At 44.9% G+C, this 16685-nt stretch overlaps 1 protein-coding gene across 1 annotated transcript in view; it reads right to left on the reverse strand.

The window, feature by feature from the left end:
- Positions 1–2173: 2173 nt before the first annotated feature.
- The window catches only part of FBXO41 (F-box protein 41), a 48792-nt gene continuing 34280 nt past the window's right edge, over positions 2174–16685 (reverse strand). The window contains exons 8-12 of the mRNA XM_054990642.1: positions 12851–12946; positions 10942–11060; positions 10346–10504; positions 5227–5342; positions 2174–2236 (exon numbers count right to left, since the gene is read on the reverse strand). Coding sequence (XP_054846617.1) covers positions 2174–2236; positions 5227–5342; positions 10346–10504; positions 10942–11060; positions 12851–12946 — 553 coding nt within the window. The remainder of the gene's footprint in view (positions 2237–5226; positions 5343–10345; positions 10505–10941; positions 11061–12850; positions 12947–16685) is intronic.

Below are 16685 nucleotides of genomic sequence, written 5' to 3' on the forward strand. Positions count from 1 at the left end.
GAACACGTGTCAAAAGTATTGTGTAGAGAGACTCTAAGACTCTTTTTAAAAGCGTGAAGATTATACTTCAGTCCTTTTATCCAACAACGTATACAGCTACAGTACAAACTTATAATTAATGTAACTTTCATGGTACCCCCTCCAAAGAATGCTGGGAATTTTAGTTTAGCAAGGCTGCCAAGGACTTTGTTAGAACTGTAGCTTCTCCTTTTATAGAATTATAGTACTATTAAACCACTTTAGGTCTGTGGTATAGACATGCCTGAACTTTAGACACCGTTGCTTTTTGAATGGTGGTACTATCCATATACAGCCAAACGCATAACTGAGAGATTTCATCGACATATTTCTGATCAAGGAATGCTGGGGGTTCCTTGGTGCAGAATTTCAACGTTTCTTTTGGGCACGGAGTACACAAACCCTGATCACATCTGTTTTTCTTTGGGAGAAAAAAAATTAAATAGAATTTTTTAAAAAAACACTGTCATTTTTGGCACCATCTGTTTTCCCTTACCATCTCGTTCTGTTTGGTATATTGGAAACGGAATATCTATGGGATAAGAGGAAATTTTGACAGGATGGTCACGTTGTTTTCAGGTAGGGCAATAGAAGGCCAGGCAAGACTTCAACAGATGAAGGCTTCCTCCTCAGACTTTCTCGGAATTGTGTAGCTATTGGGGTCCAAGCCCCCCGCCAGAAAAATGGTAGAAACCCTTTGTGTCAGTTGCAAAACACCCCCAATCCTTTTTCAGGATTTCATTTTCTCAGTGGTGACGTTATCCAAAACGGAGTCACTCAGGTTTGACCTAAAGCTTCAGCCGCGACGTCTAAACCGTAATCCACCATGCAGGCCCTACTAAGCTGGAGATTCCTGGATTTGTTCTTGGGCCACATCCGCAGTGGCAAGTTTTGTTTTTTCGTGCAAGATCCTTCTTTCTGTCTTCTGACTTCCGGCTCCTTGAATTTCAAGCTTCTACACTCAAGTAATCAAAGCAAACTTCTTTTCCTAACATTGCATTGGGAACATGAATATGGCTAGTTTCTTGTTCCTGATAACAACATAACTCTTAAAGATCTGACGAGTACAGGGACCGGTTTGAGTTGATGAGCTGGGATTTGCCGAGACAGAACTCGCAGAACTGCAGATCTTTGGGGGAAATAACCTGCCGGATTTCCCTTCCCTTTCGTGACCTCCAGGTCTGTGTCAGGGCTGAGTGATGACACATTTGGTGGAACTTCCATTCTGAAGAAAGGGGCTTCTTTCCATTCCCCAGGAAAGGTAACAACGGATTAAGAACTGTCCTACAACATAGCTAGGTTGCTAGCAATATGCTTCATTTTCTGGGAGACACCCTGAACACCGCTTTATTTTGGAGATGAGAACACGGGCTCCTTTGGTGTTCTCCAAAGTGGTTAGAAGAGACAGCTCTGCTCCACGCTGGAATCGGGTTACGATGGAATTTCCCCTTGTTCTAATTTTGTTTTGCCTGGTTTTCAAAATAATAACCGGAAAGTGAAATAAATAAGAGCGCTGGATTTCTGCCGTTGCCCAGCCAGAATTTGACTGTTTTTTTGTATATAAAATAAACACCCAAGAGAAAAGTCTGTAGGAAAAGAGATTAAACGGGACTGCAGTAAGGAGTTCTGAGAGGCTGAGTTACCTCTTGCAGAAGGAAGGAGCCATCAATCATTTTAATGAATGAGGGAGGAGAAGCCAGAGGGTAGAGAGTCTAGCTTATTTATCACCCTTGGCCTCCGCACATCTGGAGACAGAATTCTAAAGAAAAGATTGCTTGGCCACCAGAGATCTATCCATCCCAAGCATGTGAATTCGGGTTTGCCCGTTGCCTCTCTAAGAAGAAAGATGCAGGGAGAAAGAGAGAGGGCAAACGGTGCCCTCCCTGGCAGTCTGAAGAAATTCTGCTTGCGGTTCTTGTAGCACCATCATCTCTACCAGACGTCCTGCCCTCCTGTATGGAAAAGGAGCGTGTCGCTTCTGCTCCCAAAGGCCCGCTCAAAAATGTGTGCGCTTTCCTGGCTGTGTTCTGAGACGCCGGTCCAGAACGGAGGTTTGCGGGCAGCTGGTGTTCACTCCGGAATGTCTCTAGCAACAAACCAACAGAAGAGGCAAGAAGATGTTGCTTTTTTGTTCTGGTTTCTTTCCTTACGAGGGTTAACAACCTGCTTCCACCTTAATGTGTAGGATTTTTGAAAAGCCTGGCCTCTTCTTCAGGGCCTGAAAGAGAGCAAAGGAAGAGAAAGGAGTCAATGCGGGAGGATCTAATCTAGGGCTGCCAACAATGAGTTGGGAAATTCCTGGAGATTTGGAGGTGGAGCCTGGGGAAGGCAGGGTTTGGGGAGGGGCGAGACCTCATTGGGGTATAATACGATATTCAGTCTTCAAAGCAGTCATTTTCTCTGGAGGTTCTGATCTCTGTCATCTGGAGATCAGTTGCACATCTAGAAGTTCTCCAGGCCTCACCTGAACGTTGGCAACTCTAAATTGGGATACAGCTGTGGAACTCCCTTCCTCAAGAATGTCTTTGTACACTTTGTTGCAGGCCATCTGGAAGCTTTTAAAATCACTGACATGTTCCAGAAAGCTGGTGAACAGGGATATATCTTTCCCCTCAGGTTTGTAATGGGTTTCTAGTTTTGGTGCTATTGATGGATGTTTCTACATAATACTGTATTTAACGTGTTTTTAAAATTTGCAAGCCACCTTGATTGAGCATGTTCTACATACAGAAAAGCAATGAATAAATATATGAAGGACTGGGGGTGGGCAACAGATCCATCCGAACCACAGACCGCCCCCCCCCCGCAAGGCACGAGACAGCCTGGGACAGGTACAAGGGAGGTGCTGTTTGCAAGCTTTGATAGGACATGACCTTCTTCCACCACCTGCTGGTAGACAGCAATTCTCTCTCCCATCCTGCCCCTGCCCAAGATTAATGGCTTTGTGGCAACTTAGAGCTCTTCAAAATGATGAGAAGGAATGAATTACATCCTCATTTGTGAAGGGAGGTGAAGGAGGAAATGTACCATCTTCTAAGAACTGTCTTGTGAGAACAGAGCAAGGTTCCATCTAGCACAGCCTCTTGATTCCCAGAGAGGATGGCTAGATGCCCCCAGGTAATCGCAAGCTGGAGAGGATCCTAGGCCTTCCCAGATGGGCTGCTTCCTCCTGCACCAGGAATTCCAAAGGGAAGAGTTCCTAGTTTCTCCCATTTGCCCACCTACTTCCATGCACACACGAGGGTTGCCAGTCCCCCGCTGGTGATGGCAGATCCCCCACTCCCACCCTCCACCCTCCACCCACGCTTACCTGGCTAGCAAAGGAGGTACGCTCCCAGGAGGTGCAGCATGCTCCCACGGGCCAATTCTGGCCCGATTCTGGCCCGAATCAGCTCGGATTGGGCCCCAATTGGCCTGGATCAGGCAGCTGTGGAGCACGGGAGTGCTCCCGTGCGCCACAGCAGCCTGATTCAGGCCAAATTGCCCCAAATCAGGCCTGATTTGGGCCCAATCCAGCACCCTGTAGAGTGCGGGAGCACTCCTGGGGGTGGCTGTGGCCTGCGCAATGATGTCACTTCCCGGAAGTGAAGTCATTGTGCAGGCCCAGGAGCATGCACGCGACTATCAACAGATAAGGTTGGTGCTGGTTCTCCCACCTCCTGTCGGGAGGACGGGAGACCTGGCAACCGTAGCGCAAACTTATTTTTGTTCCCCACCCCATGGGCCTCACACATTGCAGGCCCTCAGGGTTCATAGCCCCCATATCTGCATTTTGCAGCCACTGCTCCTTTGAAATCAGGAACTAATAATATATGCTCCTTTGTTATCTCTTGCTTTGTGTATGATCTTACTGGGTAATTCTAGGTTGTTGTTTTATTGTTTAATGTATCCTTCTTAGAATTGCATATGCTCCATCTCAGCATTTCTCCACAACTGAATTAGATTTCTGTTGACTTTAAAATATTGGAAATTTGCATTTACAGACCCTATTATGTGGTTGATTGAAATGTCCTAGAAATTGACTGTACTGACTCACCCCATGTAATCTACCTTGAATCTCAGAGAGAAAGGCGGACTATAAATAATGTGAATAATAAATAAATAATCCCTCCCTTGTTACAGTAATACAGATTAGAGCACATTATACTAAAGCAATATATGTGTGTTCTACTGAACGTCTGAACGCTGCATGAAGTCTGTTTTAGTTTTTTTCTCACTTGTTGTATAACCAACATAGGTGTATTTTCATTTTTGACAGCTAGTTAAAAATAGTGGACAGTATCTAGATTAATGTCCTCCAATCACAGAATGGACCAATGCTGATCTACTCACTTAACTCTTCCTGTCGCACTTCATAGGAACTTTGATTGTTTTAAACTTGAAGTTAATTAGGAAATGTTGGCAAACCTAATTCTTATTGCTTTTCTGTGTCCCATCTTTGTAGGATTTATGTTAACAATCATATATATTTTGATATCTTGCTTCTTTAAAAGACTAGAGTATATTTCAATAAAAAGAACTAAATAAACTCTAGAGGACTCTTGTGTGTCTTGATGGGGAAACATTTTGCAAGAAGAGCCCTATCAATAATTTTGTACTGATAGCAAAGAGTCCAGTAGCACCTTTAAGACTAACCAACTTTATTGTAGCATCAGCTTTCGAGAGCCACAGCTCTCTTCATCAGATGCATCTGACAAAGAGAGCTGTGGCTCTCAAAAGCTTATGCTACAATAAAGTTGGTTAGTCTTAAAGGTGCTACTGGACTCTTTACTATTTTGCTACTGCACACTAACACGGCTAATTCCTCTAGATCTTTGTACTGATAAGCAGTCTTTTTTAAAAAAAGCACATTCAGTTTTGCAAGTCTTAACTAAGTCCGAAAGCTGCCTAAGAGTAAAGATAAAATCTTTAATCTGAGACAATGGGAGGCTTAGTAAGATGTGGATAAAAATCCGTTACACCCTTGCTTCTCTTTTACAGGCTCCTTCAGTCCTGTTTCCAGGTTTCCCACTGAAGCCCTAGCCACCGGTGGAGGCAGCTGTATTTACTTCTCCTTCGACGGTTCCGGCACCTGCCGTATTCTGTTCTAGGCTTCCTCCAGCTCTGCATTCTGTGAACGAGCCCACTGTGAAATGTACAGCCAGCACACGAGCACAACGGGCAGAACAAGGCTTGTGTGGCCAGGCCAGGGCGTTGCAATTCCTTTACCTGAAGCTTGTTAACCATTTCCTCAAACATCTTCCTGGCTTCCGAACTGTTTGGTTCCTTAAAGTAATCGGCAATCCCAACCTGCACCACGATGGACTTCAGGTTCCGGCAAACACCTTTAAGAACAGAGAAACACCTTTGGTTGGAAACACAGAGAGACCCCCATCCAATCCCTGCAAAGGGAGAAGGTTGCAACTTGCAACTCACCTGGATTGTATTTTTAACAATTACATGATACACACATATGAGGGGATAATGGCCGTTTCCACACTACTTACCTTCATCCGGAACGCTGTGGAACATCGCGAAAAAAAACGTGGAAGATAGCGTCTTCTTGTGAGAGTTTTGCGTGATGTCGTGCAAAACTCGCACAAGAAGACGCTATCTTCCATGAGATTTTTGCGACATTCCACGGAGTTCCGGATAAAGGTAAGTAGTGTGGAAACGGCGAATGTTTATCTCCATGCTGTGAAAGCTCCCAGCTATCAATTTTGCTATATCAAGCCGTGGCACAGAAAACACAACTGAAGAAGAAAAATTGAAAAATGGGCAAATAATTTAAAACGAGTGGAGCTGGACACAATTATTTGCTTTTTGTTTCCTGCAACCTAAGATACGGGCTCTGGAAACTTGTAGGGATAAGATTGTGCCTTGCGGTGAAAACTCAGTAACCCGGCAGTGCGCCATGTACTTCATTCTGTAGTTTGATTTATGATTTTGAAACCGCATGTTTCTAGTCCTCATAATTGTAGAGGAAAAAACTACATTTACTATGACTAGTGATTCACCTACTTCATAACTACTCTCTTTCCCTCCTCAAAAAGTCTTCTCTGTTAAATCCATTTTGATTCTTTGCTGGTAGGTCTGAGGATCTAATTTGACGCAATTTTGCTAAAAGGAATGCCGATTGTTATCTGTGAGATGAGCTAGTAATCTCTGTTTTGCAACTTGCTGAAAGAAAGATTGCTGCCTTCTGTTCTGCACGCGATGAAGTTTCCGTAAATGGCTGAATCGTTGAAGATGCTTCCTCTCCATTTATGTTTAAATAATAGGGCAGCAAACTTTAATTAGTAGATCAACAAAAGAGATCAATTAATAGATTAAAGCTTTAAATGTTTAGTTATTAATCAGTAGAAGTCTATTTAATCTGCAGGGGTGGGAGATAAAGGATACAATTTTTTTTAATTTTGAGGCTCTTTTGGTTCTGGTGAATTACCACAATAGAGAATGAGAGCAAAAATGGAAATGATAAACTTTCTTTTTAATAATGATTCTAAATTTGCATGCTTCCTTCATTTTATAAGTTTAATGTGAAGCACATCAGGACAAAAAAATCCTAACTTCACACATTTGGTCATTGGCTTTGAACTGGCAGTGACTAACCGAGCAGAAGATCTTGGGGTCATGGTGGACAGCCTGTTGATTCAGCATGTGGAAGCAGAGAAAAAGGCAAATGCTATGCTAAGGTTTATTTGGAAAGGGGTTGCAGGCAAATTACCACTGTTGCAATGCCCTTGTCTAGATCTACGGAGGGAGCACATCGGAACACTTGTGCACAGTTCTGGTTACACCGTCTAAACAAACTTCCTTTAAAGCTGGAAAAGTTGCCGAAAAGGGCAACCAAAGGTGCTGGAGTATGTTCCCTACAGAGAAAGGCTAAGGACTTCAGGACTTCTTGGATGGGATTAGAAGGGCGTGATTCTTCTTAGGATTTCACTGTTACTGAGGACGTGATGGAAATGTATACATTTGTGCATGGCATAACACTAGTACTCATGGCACCCAGTGAAACTGATAGGCAGCTTTAGGACAGACAGAAGAATGTCCAAGCCAAACAGAGATGACTTGTGGAAGTCACTGCCACAAGAGATTGTGATGGCCACAAGTGTAAATTAATTACCGATACTGGATAAATATGTTCAGACAGAGGCAGTCTATTTCTGGAAACCAGTTCTTAGGGGGAAATATAAGGAGGGTTGGTGCCCTCGCTCATAGCCAGTTTGGTGTAGTGGTTAAGAGCGGCAGGACTCTAATATGGAGAAGCAGGTTTGATTCCCCACTCCTCTGCTTGAAGCCAGCTGGGTGACCCAGCTCTTCCAGAGCTCTCTCAGCCCTACCCACCTCACAGGGCGATTGTTGTGAGAATAATAACGTGGCATTAAGTTGTCCTGAAGGGTGGTATATAAATCGAATGTTATTGTTGTTGTTTGGGGGGGGTATAGAAATTTTATTTTAAAAAGGAAGAATATAACAATAAAAAGTGCATAAAAGAAACTTATTGTTGTTGTTATTCAGGCATCTAGTTGGTGCCCCGTTATGGGGATTGGAATGTACCGTTGAAGGGCGGTACATAAATCAGTTGTTGTTGTTGTTGTTGTTGTTGTTGTTGTTGTTGTTGTTGTTGTTGTTGTTGTTGTGATGATGATGATGATGATGATGATGATGATGATGATTGCTTAGGTAGCCCTTGGGCCTGATCTAGCAAGCCTATGTTCTTATCTTTAAAAAATGTCTCCAGTAAGGTTAGGGCAGCATGCAGATTGATGCAAATATACTTAATGAAGAAAGGGGGTGGCAGCTTTAAAAAGGTCAAGGTCGTCCCCTGTGCAAGCACCGAGCCATTACTGACCCATGGGGGGGATGTCGCATCACGATGTTTTCTTGGCAGACTTTTTGTTACGGGGTGGTTTGCCATTACCTTCCCCAGGTGGTGGCTTAAAGGCAGATTCTCTGCTATGCAGGCAACAGGTCTCAAGTCAGGTAAAAGTGATGACGTGGATGACCTCTGCCAGTCAGGGTAGGGAATGCTGACCTTGGGCAAATCCACACGTCCTCGGAGCGTCCTGGCGTTGTGCTAAATGTTTGCTAAATACCCAGTAGCATAGCGTCTTTCTAGCGCGATTTCTGAAATCGTGCTAGAAAGATGCTATACTTCCAGGTGTTTAGCGAACATTTAGCGCAATGCCAGGACGCGCCGAGGGCATGTGGATTTGCCCCTTGACAGACCAATAATGTGACTTGGTCAAAGGCAGCTTCGTGTGTTGATGTTAATTCACTGACTAATTAAAAGGTCTGAATGTCCTTTCAGCCGAATCACTTCCGAGGCAGGTGAATCCACTAAACGGTGGCCAGGGGAGAGGCCTCCCACCAGATCAGGGCTGCCAGTTCCGTTAAGACTTGTTTTCTTGCTAATGTTTGTAATGCAGAACCACAAACAGTTGGAGCATGAAGCTGACCTCTGCTATTTCTAGCAGTGCAATTCTCTATAAATACCCTACCTGGAACATAGCGCTTCACTGCAGTGAAACCTCCACACAAAATGCTTCTCTTGAGAAACAAAAAAAGAGCAGTAGTTCCTGGCATGCTTTGCACCTTTGGATGGGTCGTGACCCCCCATGTGTCTTTGCAACGTGTCTGAACCGAGAGCTGAGCCAGCAATCGACCCCGAGGAGGACACTTGCATCCCTTCGTGGCACGCTTCAGAAAGGTGTTTTATTAAAGGGAACAAGACTGTGTATAGGACATATTGTGTTTGCATTCTCCTGCTCTTGCTGCGTTGTTTTCTACTTACATAATGCCATTTTCTGCATTGTGTAACATACCATGCCTAATTAGAGATGGCAGATCTCCTGCTATTCCAGCTCTTTGTCTTCTGGTACCTCAGGCATCGGTGGGAGGAGAAGGGGGAAGGAATGGAATGTGTACCAGCATACTTACGTCACTTCCAGTAAAAACCATAGAGTCTTTGTAAGTGCTAAAGCATGTCGAGATGTCACGCCTGGTTTTTATCTGGAAGTGACACTGTGGACGTTCTAGCATTTTACAAAAACCCTATGGTAAGACCATAGAGTCTTTCTAAGTGCTAGAGCATGTCAAGATGTCACTTCTGGTTTTTATCTGGAAGTGACACAGTGGACGCTCTAGCATTTTACAGAAACCCTGTGGTAAGACTATAGAGTCTTTGTAAGTGCTAGAGCATGTCAAGATGTCACTTCTGTTTTTTATCAGAAGTGACATAAGCACTCTGGTATAATGCTGACATGGAAGCCCCTGCCTCCCAATTTCCTGCCAGCTGCAGCGCGGCAACCACGTGTCTAATATTTGATGCCTTGTTTCAGATGTCTGTAATCCTAGTCCTATTGCATTGCTTGCTAGATGTCTCATCCTACTGATTGCAGTTACTTACATTGTGAAATAGTCTGCCTTGAGTCTCAGTGAAAAAATAATGTATATAAAATAAATGCTGAAATATCTATCCCACTGAGGAGCTCAAGCTCACGCAACACCACACGCGTGGTCCTTCCATCCTCCATTTCATCCGCACACCAACTCTGCGAAGAGCATTCTGCTAACTGGCCCAAGGCCACCCAACTAGGTCCATGACTGAGGGCCGCTGCACATCCAAAGCCTGGCATCAGCCAGGGCCTTTTCAGTCCTGGCACCAATGTGGTGGAACTCTCTGTCTGCTGAAACAAGGACCCGTTAGGACTTACTATCTTTCCGCCAGGCCTGCAAAACGGAGATGTTCCCCCAGGCATATGGCTGAGACTGAGATACTGGAGCTGTGTGAAGGGGCTGTGAAAGGCCAGAAGGGAAACTTCAGCCCATTAGAACCTCTCCAGGACCAAGTCCGGCTCTGGAAAGCAGCTCCAGCTCCTGTCCATTCCTCGCTGCCCTCTGGTTACCATCCCACAGAGTTTTAGACCAGAGAGGTGAAATTGACAGAGCCTTCCGGGAGGCGAAGATGAAATTAACAAACCCTCTTGGGGAGCGATCTCCGCTGGCTCTGCCTTTTTAAACTATGTTTCCCGGCTAACATTGCATCTCCCTATATTTGAACACATGCTGAGGCATCTCGTGTAGAGAGACTCGAAGAAAGCATGCTGTCTCCTAAATCAGTCAATCAGGACCACCTGATTGACTGATCTAGGAGACAGGATGCTTTCTGATCTGCAATCAGGACCACCTGATTGACTGATCTAGGAGACAGCATGCCATCTTCCAGGAAGCCAACAAACCCTTGCTACTTCTGTTTCCTTCTCCTGCTTCTCTCAGCCCCTGGCCTCCCTCAGCCCGCTTGCCCTTCAAAACCTCCAAGCGCCCCGCAGTTCCCACTCACTGTTGAAATGCAGCAAGGCTTTGGGGGTGACCGGGGTGGACGTCAAGACGAGCATCTCCAGCCCTTTCAAGCCTTCCCGGCAAACCTCGGCCGCCACCTCTTGGTTCACCTCCGTCACGTGGTCCAGCTCCAGCACCTGGAGGCGCATGCAGTTTCGGGCTGGGGGGAAAGAGGCACGTCCAAGAGTGAGTCAGCTCATGACAATCACCTAGGGTTGCCAACTCTGGGTTGGGAAATTCCTGGAAATTTGGGGGTGGAGCCTGGGGAAGGGAGGGTTTGGGGAGGGGAGGGGCCTCCGCAGGTTATAATACCACAAAGTCCACCCTCCAGTCATTTTCTCCAGGGAAACTGATCTCTGTCATTATCCACATAGAACCATAGGGTTGCAAGGTACCTCCAGGGTCATCTAGTCCAACCCCCTGCACAATGCAGGAAATTCATGACTACCTCCCCGCCCCCCCCGCATGCCGAGTGATCCTTGCTCCATGCCCATTTTCCCATTCCAAACATGCAGGCATTTTGCAAAACGCACTCTGTCTCTTTTTTTTAGTTCCATATGAACCCGTTTCACAGACAGGGTGCAAAAGTGGATTTACCTAAGGAAGCCAACCCTTGCACACCACAGCCCGCACCCCCGACGCCCAGAGCTCTCAAATGCGGCCAACATCGTCCGATCATCTGCAGGCAGCGGTTGCTAAATCGTGTTGGTTGCTGGCTGAAAAAGATTTTTTTTTAAAAGTATAGAAGAAGCTGATCACAGCATTCCAATTTACATATCATTAAGAGAGGCAAATTAGGAAGGGAATGTGCCGTCTCCTTTGGCATATGGGAGTTCTGCGCAGCTCGATTAGGACTGGGGAAATAGATGTAATTTAACTTTCGTTATGTTTTCTGTGCAAGAAACGGCACCAAAGGGCTTTTCCAGATGATCATTTATTTGCACCGTAATGAAAAAAAAAGGCAGGGCATAATCCAACCATATTTTTCAAAATGCATTTGGGTATTTCCATTCTAAGCATTTCTCCCTTATACTTTTTTTTTTTTTTTGCTAATCGGGTTCTATTTCTTCATTGTATGAGATCACAAATCGACCATCCCAGAAAATGTTTTTATAGTAGACCTCCAGCAGAACATATGTTCGGGCCCAATCCTCCCATTACACCATGACTGGGCTGCGTCTGAAGACTCCACAACTGCTAAAATGTAGATTGCAAACCTGTGCAAACTGGCCTTAGAGCCATACGGGAAGAGAGAAAAGGGCGAATCCTACAACCCCTTTGCATTTTCAGTCATTAAAACCGCCTTCCCTGCTCCGCTATCAGCATTTTAAAGGAAACAGACACATCTTTTAAAAACTCATTTTTTTTCTCCCTTAAAAATGTTAGTACCCAAGCTGGAAGCACGATTTTGATTAGCAAAACTAAGAGGTGTTTGAAGAGTTAAACCTCTTCTTCCTTCCTTGCATGTTCCGAAGTCAAACTGAGGCTGTAGGAGAACCCAACAGGCATTTTATAGATGAATGAAATGTTTGATCTTCCTCATGTTTATTCGAGCCCTAAGAGGAAGCTTTTGTTTTTATGCAAAGGATAAAGAATTATATTCATTTATATACAGCCCCATGTTGTTGTTTTTTACTAAAACGTCATGATATAAATCTCTCGCTATGGCTTACACACATAAACAGATTGGAATAACATCATAAAAGGTCATATGTATCCTCCTCCTCCTCAACTTCGTGTATACCCCACCCTTCTTGCCCATAGGGACCCCAAGAGGCTGACGTTATTCTCTTCTCCTCCATTTAATCTTCGCAACAGTCCTGTGAGGTAGGCCCAAACTAGACAAGACAGCGCTCCCAAGTCCTAATGCACTGCTATTTTATAACAGTGCTGGGGAGGGGGCACAATTACAGTTGGGACACTGTGGTGAACCCCTGTTACTGTTTTGGGTCAGGAAAAGAGCAGGGCGGGGATAACAACAACAACAACATTTGATTTATATACCACCCTTCAGGACAACTTAACGCCCACTCAGGGCGGTTTACAAAATATGTTATTATTATCCCCACAACAATCACCCTGTGAAGTAGGTGGGGCTGAGAGAGCTCTGAGAGAGCTGTGACTGACCCAAGGTCACCCAGCTGGCTTCAAGCGGAGGAGTGGGGAGTCAAACCTGCCTCTCCAGATTAGAGACCTGCCGTTCTTAAGTGACTGACCCACGGTCACCCAGCTGGCTTCAAGCAGAGGAGTAGGGAATCAAACCCGGCTCTCCCAATTAGAGTCCTCTTAACCACTACACCAAACTGGCTCTCAGAGCACCTAGTCCCCCTGTTTTAAGATCAGCCAGCAAGCTTCCATGGCGGAGCGGGGATTCCAACCTGGAGCTCCTAGTCTGACACTCTAACCACTCCACCACCTCTCATGTCCTCCACAATCATGTTGTCATTTCCTTTTGTAATATGCATTTCTTTTTTAAAAATTTCACAGACACTGGTGTAAGTCTTACCAAGGGTGCAACGGAGCCACCTGTAAAGAGATAATGTCTCGGCAGCCTGCGCCCAACGCCCAGATGACCTCGTGGCCCACAGGATCTGTCGAACTCCTATAACAAAAAAGAAGAGGACACAGAGAGAGAGACAGTGAGTGCCTGCCCACTTGACGGTAGATTCTTGTTTCCATCAAGGGCAGAGCGGTTGCTGCCTGCTTTGCTCCCCCTTTTCACTCGGTGGATTAGTATCTTGATAATATTTCTTGTAGAACAGTAAAGAGTCCAGTAGCACCTTTAAGATTAGTCAACTTTATTGTCGCATAAGCTTTCGAGAACCACAGCTCTCTTTGTTTGATGCATCTAACAAAGAGAGCTGTGGTTCTCGAAAGCTTATCCTACAATAAAGTTGGTTAGTCTTAAAGGTGCTACTGGACTCTACTATTTTGCAACTACACATTAACACAGCTAACTCCTCTGGATTTCTTATAGAATTGGTCTTGTTGCTCTTTTTTGATATCGCAAGCTGCTTTGCATCCATACCAGGCCCGGCAAAGCAAGTTTAAACCATCTAAATACATCATTTCCCCCCTTTCTATGTGAACAGATGATTGGCAAGTAGCAACTTCTCCCTCTGGGACACCAACTAGAACTAGAACTCTTCCCCACCTGAAAAGAGAGACCCCCCCTTCCTTCTCTTGCAGACCTTTAAAGTGAAGATCAATCCAGTTGTGAACCTAAATTGTCCATCTAGTCCAAAAGTTCCAACTAATTCAGAATTCAGTTCTCAGTTTTCTCTGACATTCTTCCAGGAAAGCTACAGGCAGAACATGAAAGTTACATTCCTCTCCTGTTTAATTTATAGGCCTCTGGATTTGGATATTCCATAACTTTCACTAGCTATATCATGGCTAATACTAATTGATATTTATTCTCCATGAATGGCTGGCTAGTCCCCTTTTAGAGCCATCTAAGTCATGAATTCTTGTGTCAATGGGTTCCATAAATAACATGTATGCATTGTTTCCCCTTTCACTGCTGAATTTCTACTAATTTCCCGTATGTGTCTCCCTTCCTGAATTTTAGTACTATGTCTCCCTGTACGTATTATTCAGAATGTTATAAATCTCTGAATTCATTGACATTTAATATATTCCTATTTTGCACTCTCATGAAAAGTTCCCGCGGTAGCTCATAAATAGTCATTAAATTAACAATCAAAAAAGAAATGATAGCTTATCAAAACCACAAATCCATCCAGATATCAGCACATGGTTAAACACAGCATATATATCCTAAACACAAGGGCAGAAAATTCTAAAACTGGATTCATTGCCTTAAAAATAATATTTATATTTAGTTCATTTTTATCGTATCCTTTTTCTTAGGAGCCAGAGATGTTTTTTTCTTCCTCCATTTTTCCTTACAACAGTCCTGTAAGTTAATTAAACTAAGACTGGCCTGAGATCACTCAAAATAAGCAACGATTTGAAGCTGGTTTTCCCCAGGGATAATTCACCACCACTCTCATCACTTCATCATGCTGAGAGCCAGCATGGTAAGACTGCTGAACTATGATCTGAGAGACCCGGATTCAAATCCTGCACTCAGCCATGGGTGACCCTTCAAAGACAGCTGGATGACCTGCATTTCTTGGGCATCACCCAACAGAAAATTCTCCTGTGCAAGCCTCATAGAAACGAACCCAGCAATTCTCTCGCCCATTCTAATTGGGCTGGTGTGGGAGAATTTCCTAGTGGGTAGTGCAATTCATGCCAATTAGAGGAGGAGAGTTTTGGACTGAGAATTAGCAATCTGAGGGTTTGGGGACCTGGTGGGAGGTGAGGGTTGTTTGGATTTTTCTGCACGAGGCAGCATCGTAGGCCAGCTCTGTCCCTGGTAGGGTTGCCAACTCCAGGCTGGAAAATTCCTGGAGATTTGGTGGTGGAGCTTGCGGGAAGCAGGGTTTGGAGAGCCAAAGGACCTCAGCACGGCCTAATGCCATAAAGTCCACGCTCCAAATGAGCCATTTTTCCAGGGGAGAGCCAGTTTGGTGTAGTGGTTAAGAGTGCGGGTCTCTAATCTGGAGAGCCGGGTTTGATTCCCCACTCCTCCACTTGGAGCCAGCTGGGTGACCTTGGGTCAATCACTTAAGAGCGGCAGGACTCTAATCTGGAGAGCCGGGTTTGATTCCCTACTCCTCCGCTTAAAGCCAGCTGGGTGACCTTGGGTCGATCACAGCTCTTTCAGAGCTCTCTCAGCCCCAGGATTATTGTTATAGGGATAATAAAATTGCGCAGAGTGGGCATTAAGTTGTCCTGAAGGGCAGTATATAAATTGAATCTTTAAGACTAACCAACTTTATTGTCACATAAGCTTTTGAGAACCACGGCTCTCTTCATCAGATGCATCTGACGAAGAGAGCTGTGGTTCTCAAAAGCTTATGTGACAATAAAGTTGGTTAGTCTGAAAGGTGCTACTGGACTCTTTAATATTTTGCAACTACAGACTAACACGGCTAACTCCTCTGGATCTATAAAATGAATGTTATTATCATTTCTGTTGTCTTCTGATGAATGGTAATTCCAGAAAATCCCCCAGGCCCTACCTCAAGGTTGGCAACATTAGTTCCCAAGATAGGCAGCTTTTGTGTGTGTGTGTGTGTGTGTGTGTGTGTGTGTGTGTGTGTGAGAGAGAGAGAGAGAGAGGATAAAAATGACAGAAGTGTGAATTATCTAGAGCCTCAGAAGCAAGTTCCCGCTTCCCTCCCTCCCAATTTGGAATGACCCAATTCTACGCTTCGGAGGAGCCTAAAATAAGTAGAATCGTATTATCTGGAACGCTCATACATCTCGGAGAAAGCTGCCCGCCAAGACTCCCGGACTGGTTTGGCTTGGCCTTAATTAAAGCACATGAGTCACACTGACAGATCAGGGAGCCGCGAAAGCACTCAGGTAAAGCGGAAGATTCTGTGTGGATGGAGGGACGGGTGAAAGCATCGTCCGCTGGCCCAGCCCTGCAGGAGATACCTGCCAGCGAGCCTCCCTTCATTCAAGGCCTTCCTTCGTGCATAGGACTTCCTTCATGTACAGCCTGCTCCAACTACCTAGGCCTTTCTCAAGATCTATTCAGCCTCACCCAGCAAAGCACTTCAGCCAGTCCAATCAACCTTCAAACTGTATCACTGACTCGCTGAGCCCCCTTTCCATGCAGATACAGGCATGCAACCGCATCTCTTTGGCCAAGCCCTGTGATGTGGAGTGGCACTTCAGGCTCTCAGCTGGCACTCAGCCCATCAGCCACAAGGAAAGAGGCTGGCGTCGTGCTCAGCAGCCCAGGTAACAAAATAGTAGAGTCCAGTAGCACCTTTAAGACTAACCAACTTTATTGCCGCATAAGCTTCCGAGAACCACAGCTCTCTTTGTCAGATGCGTGGAGGGTATGAAGTAACTGGCCAAAGATACATTGGCGGTGAGGGGAGGGAAGAGAGGGTGCAGGGAGTGAGAGCTTTGTAAATGTAAATCATTTGCAAAAGTCATGAGAAAGAGATGGAGGGCACAATGCAGGCTGGGTGTGACCCCTCCCCTCCATTGCTGAATCTGAATGGAACACCTGAAGGCAGTTACTTCTGGTAATGAGATAACCATCCAGAGTCTCTATTCAATCCAAGTCTGACTGAGTCAAATTTACATATGAATTCCAATTCAGCAGCTCCCCGTTTGATTTTGTTTTGGAAAGGTTTCTGTTGAACTATGGCGACCTTTAAGTCCTTGATAAGAGTGTCCTGGTAGATTTAAGTGTTCTCGTACTGGTTTCTGGATATTGCCATTGTTGATGTCAGATTTGTGTCCATTTA

This window comes from Eublepharis macularius, chromosome 10, assembly GCF_028583425.1.
Source record: "Eublepharis macularius isolate TG4126 chromosome 10, MPM_Emac_v1.0, whole genome shotgun sequence".
In the NCBI taxonomy this organism is placed as follows: Eukaryota; Metazoa; Chordata; class Lepidosauria; order Squamata; family Eublepharidae; genus Eublepharis; species Eublepharis macularius.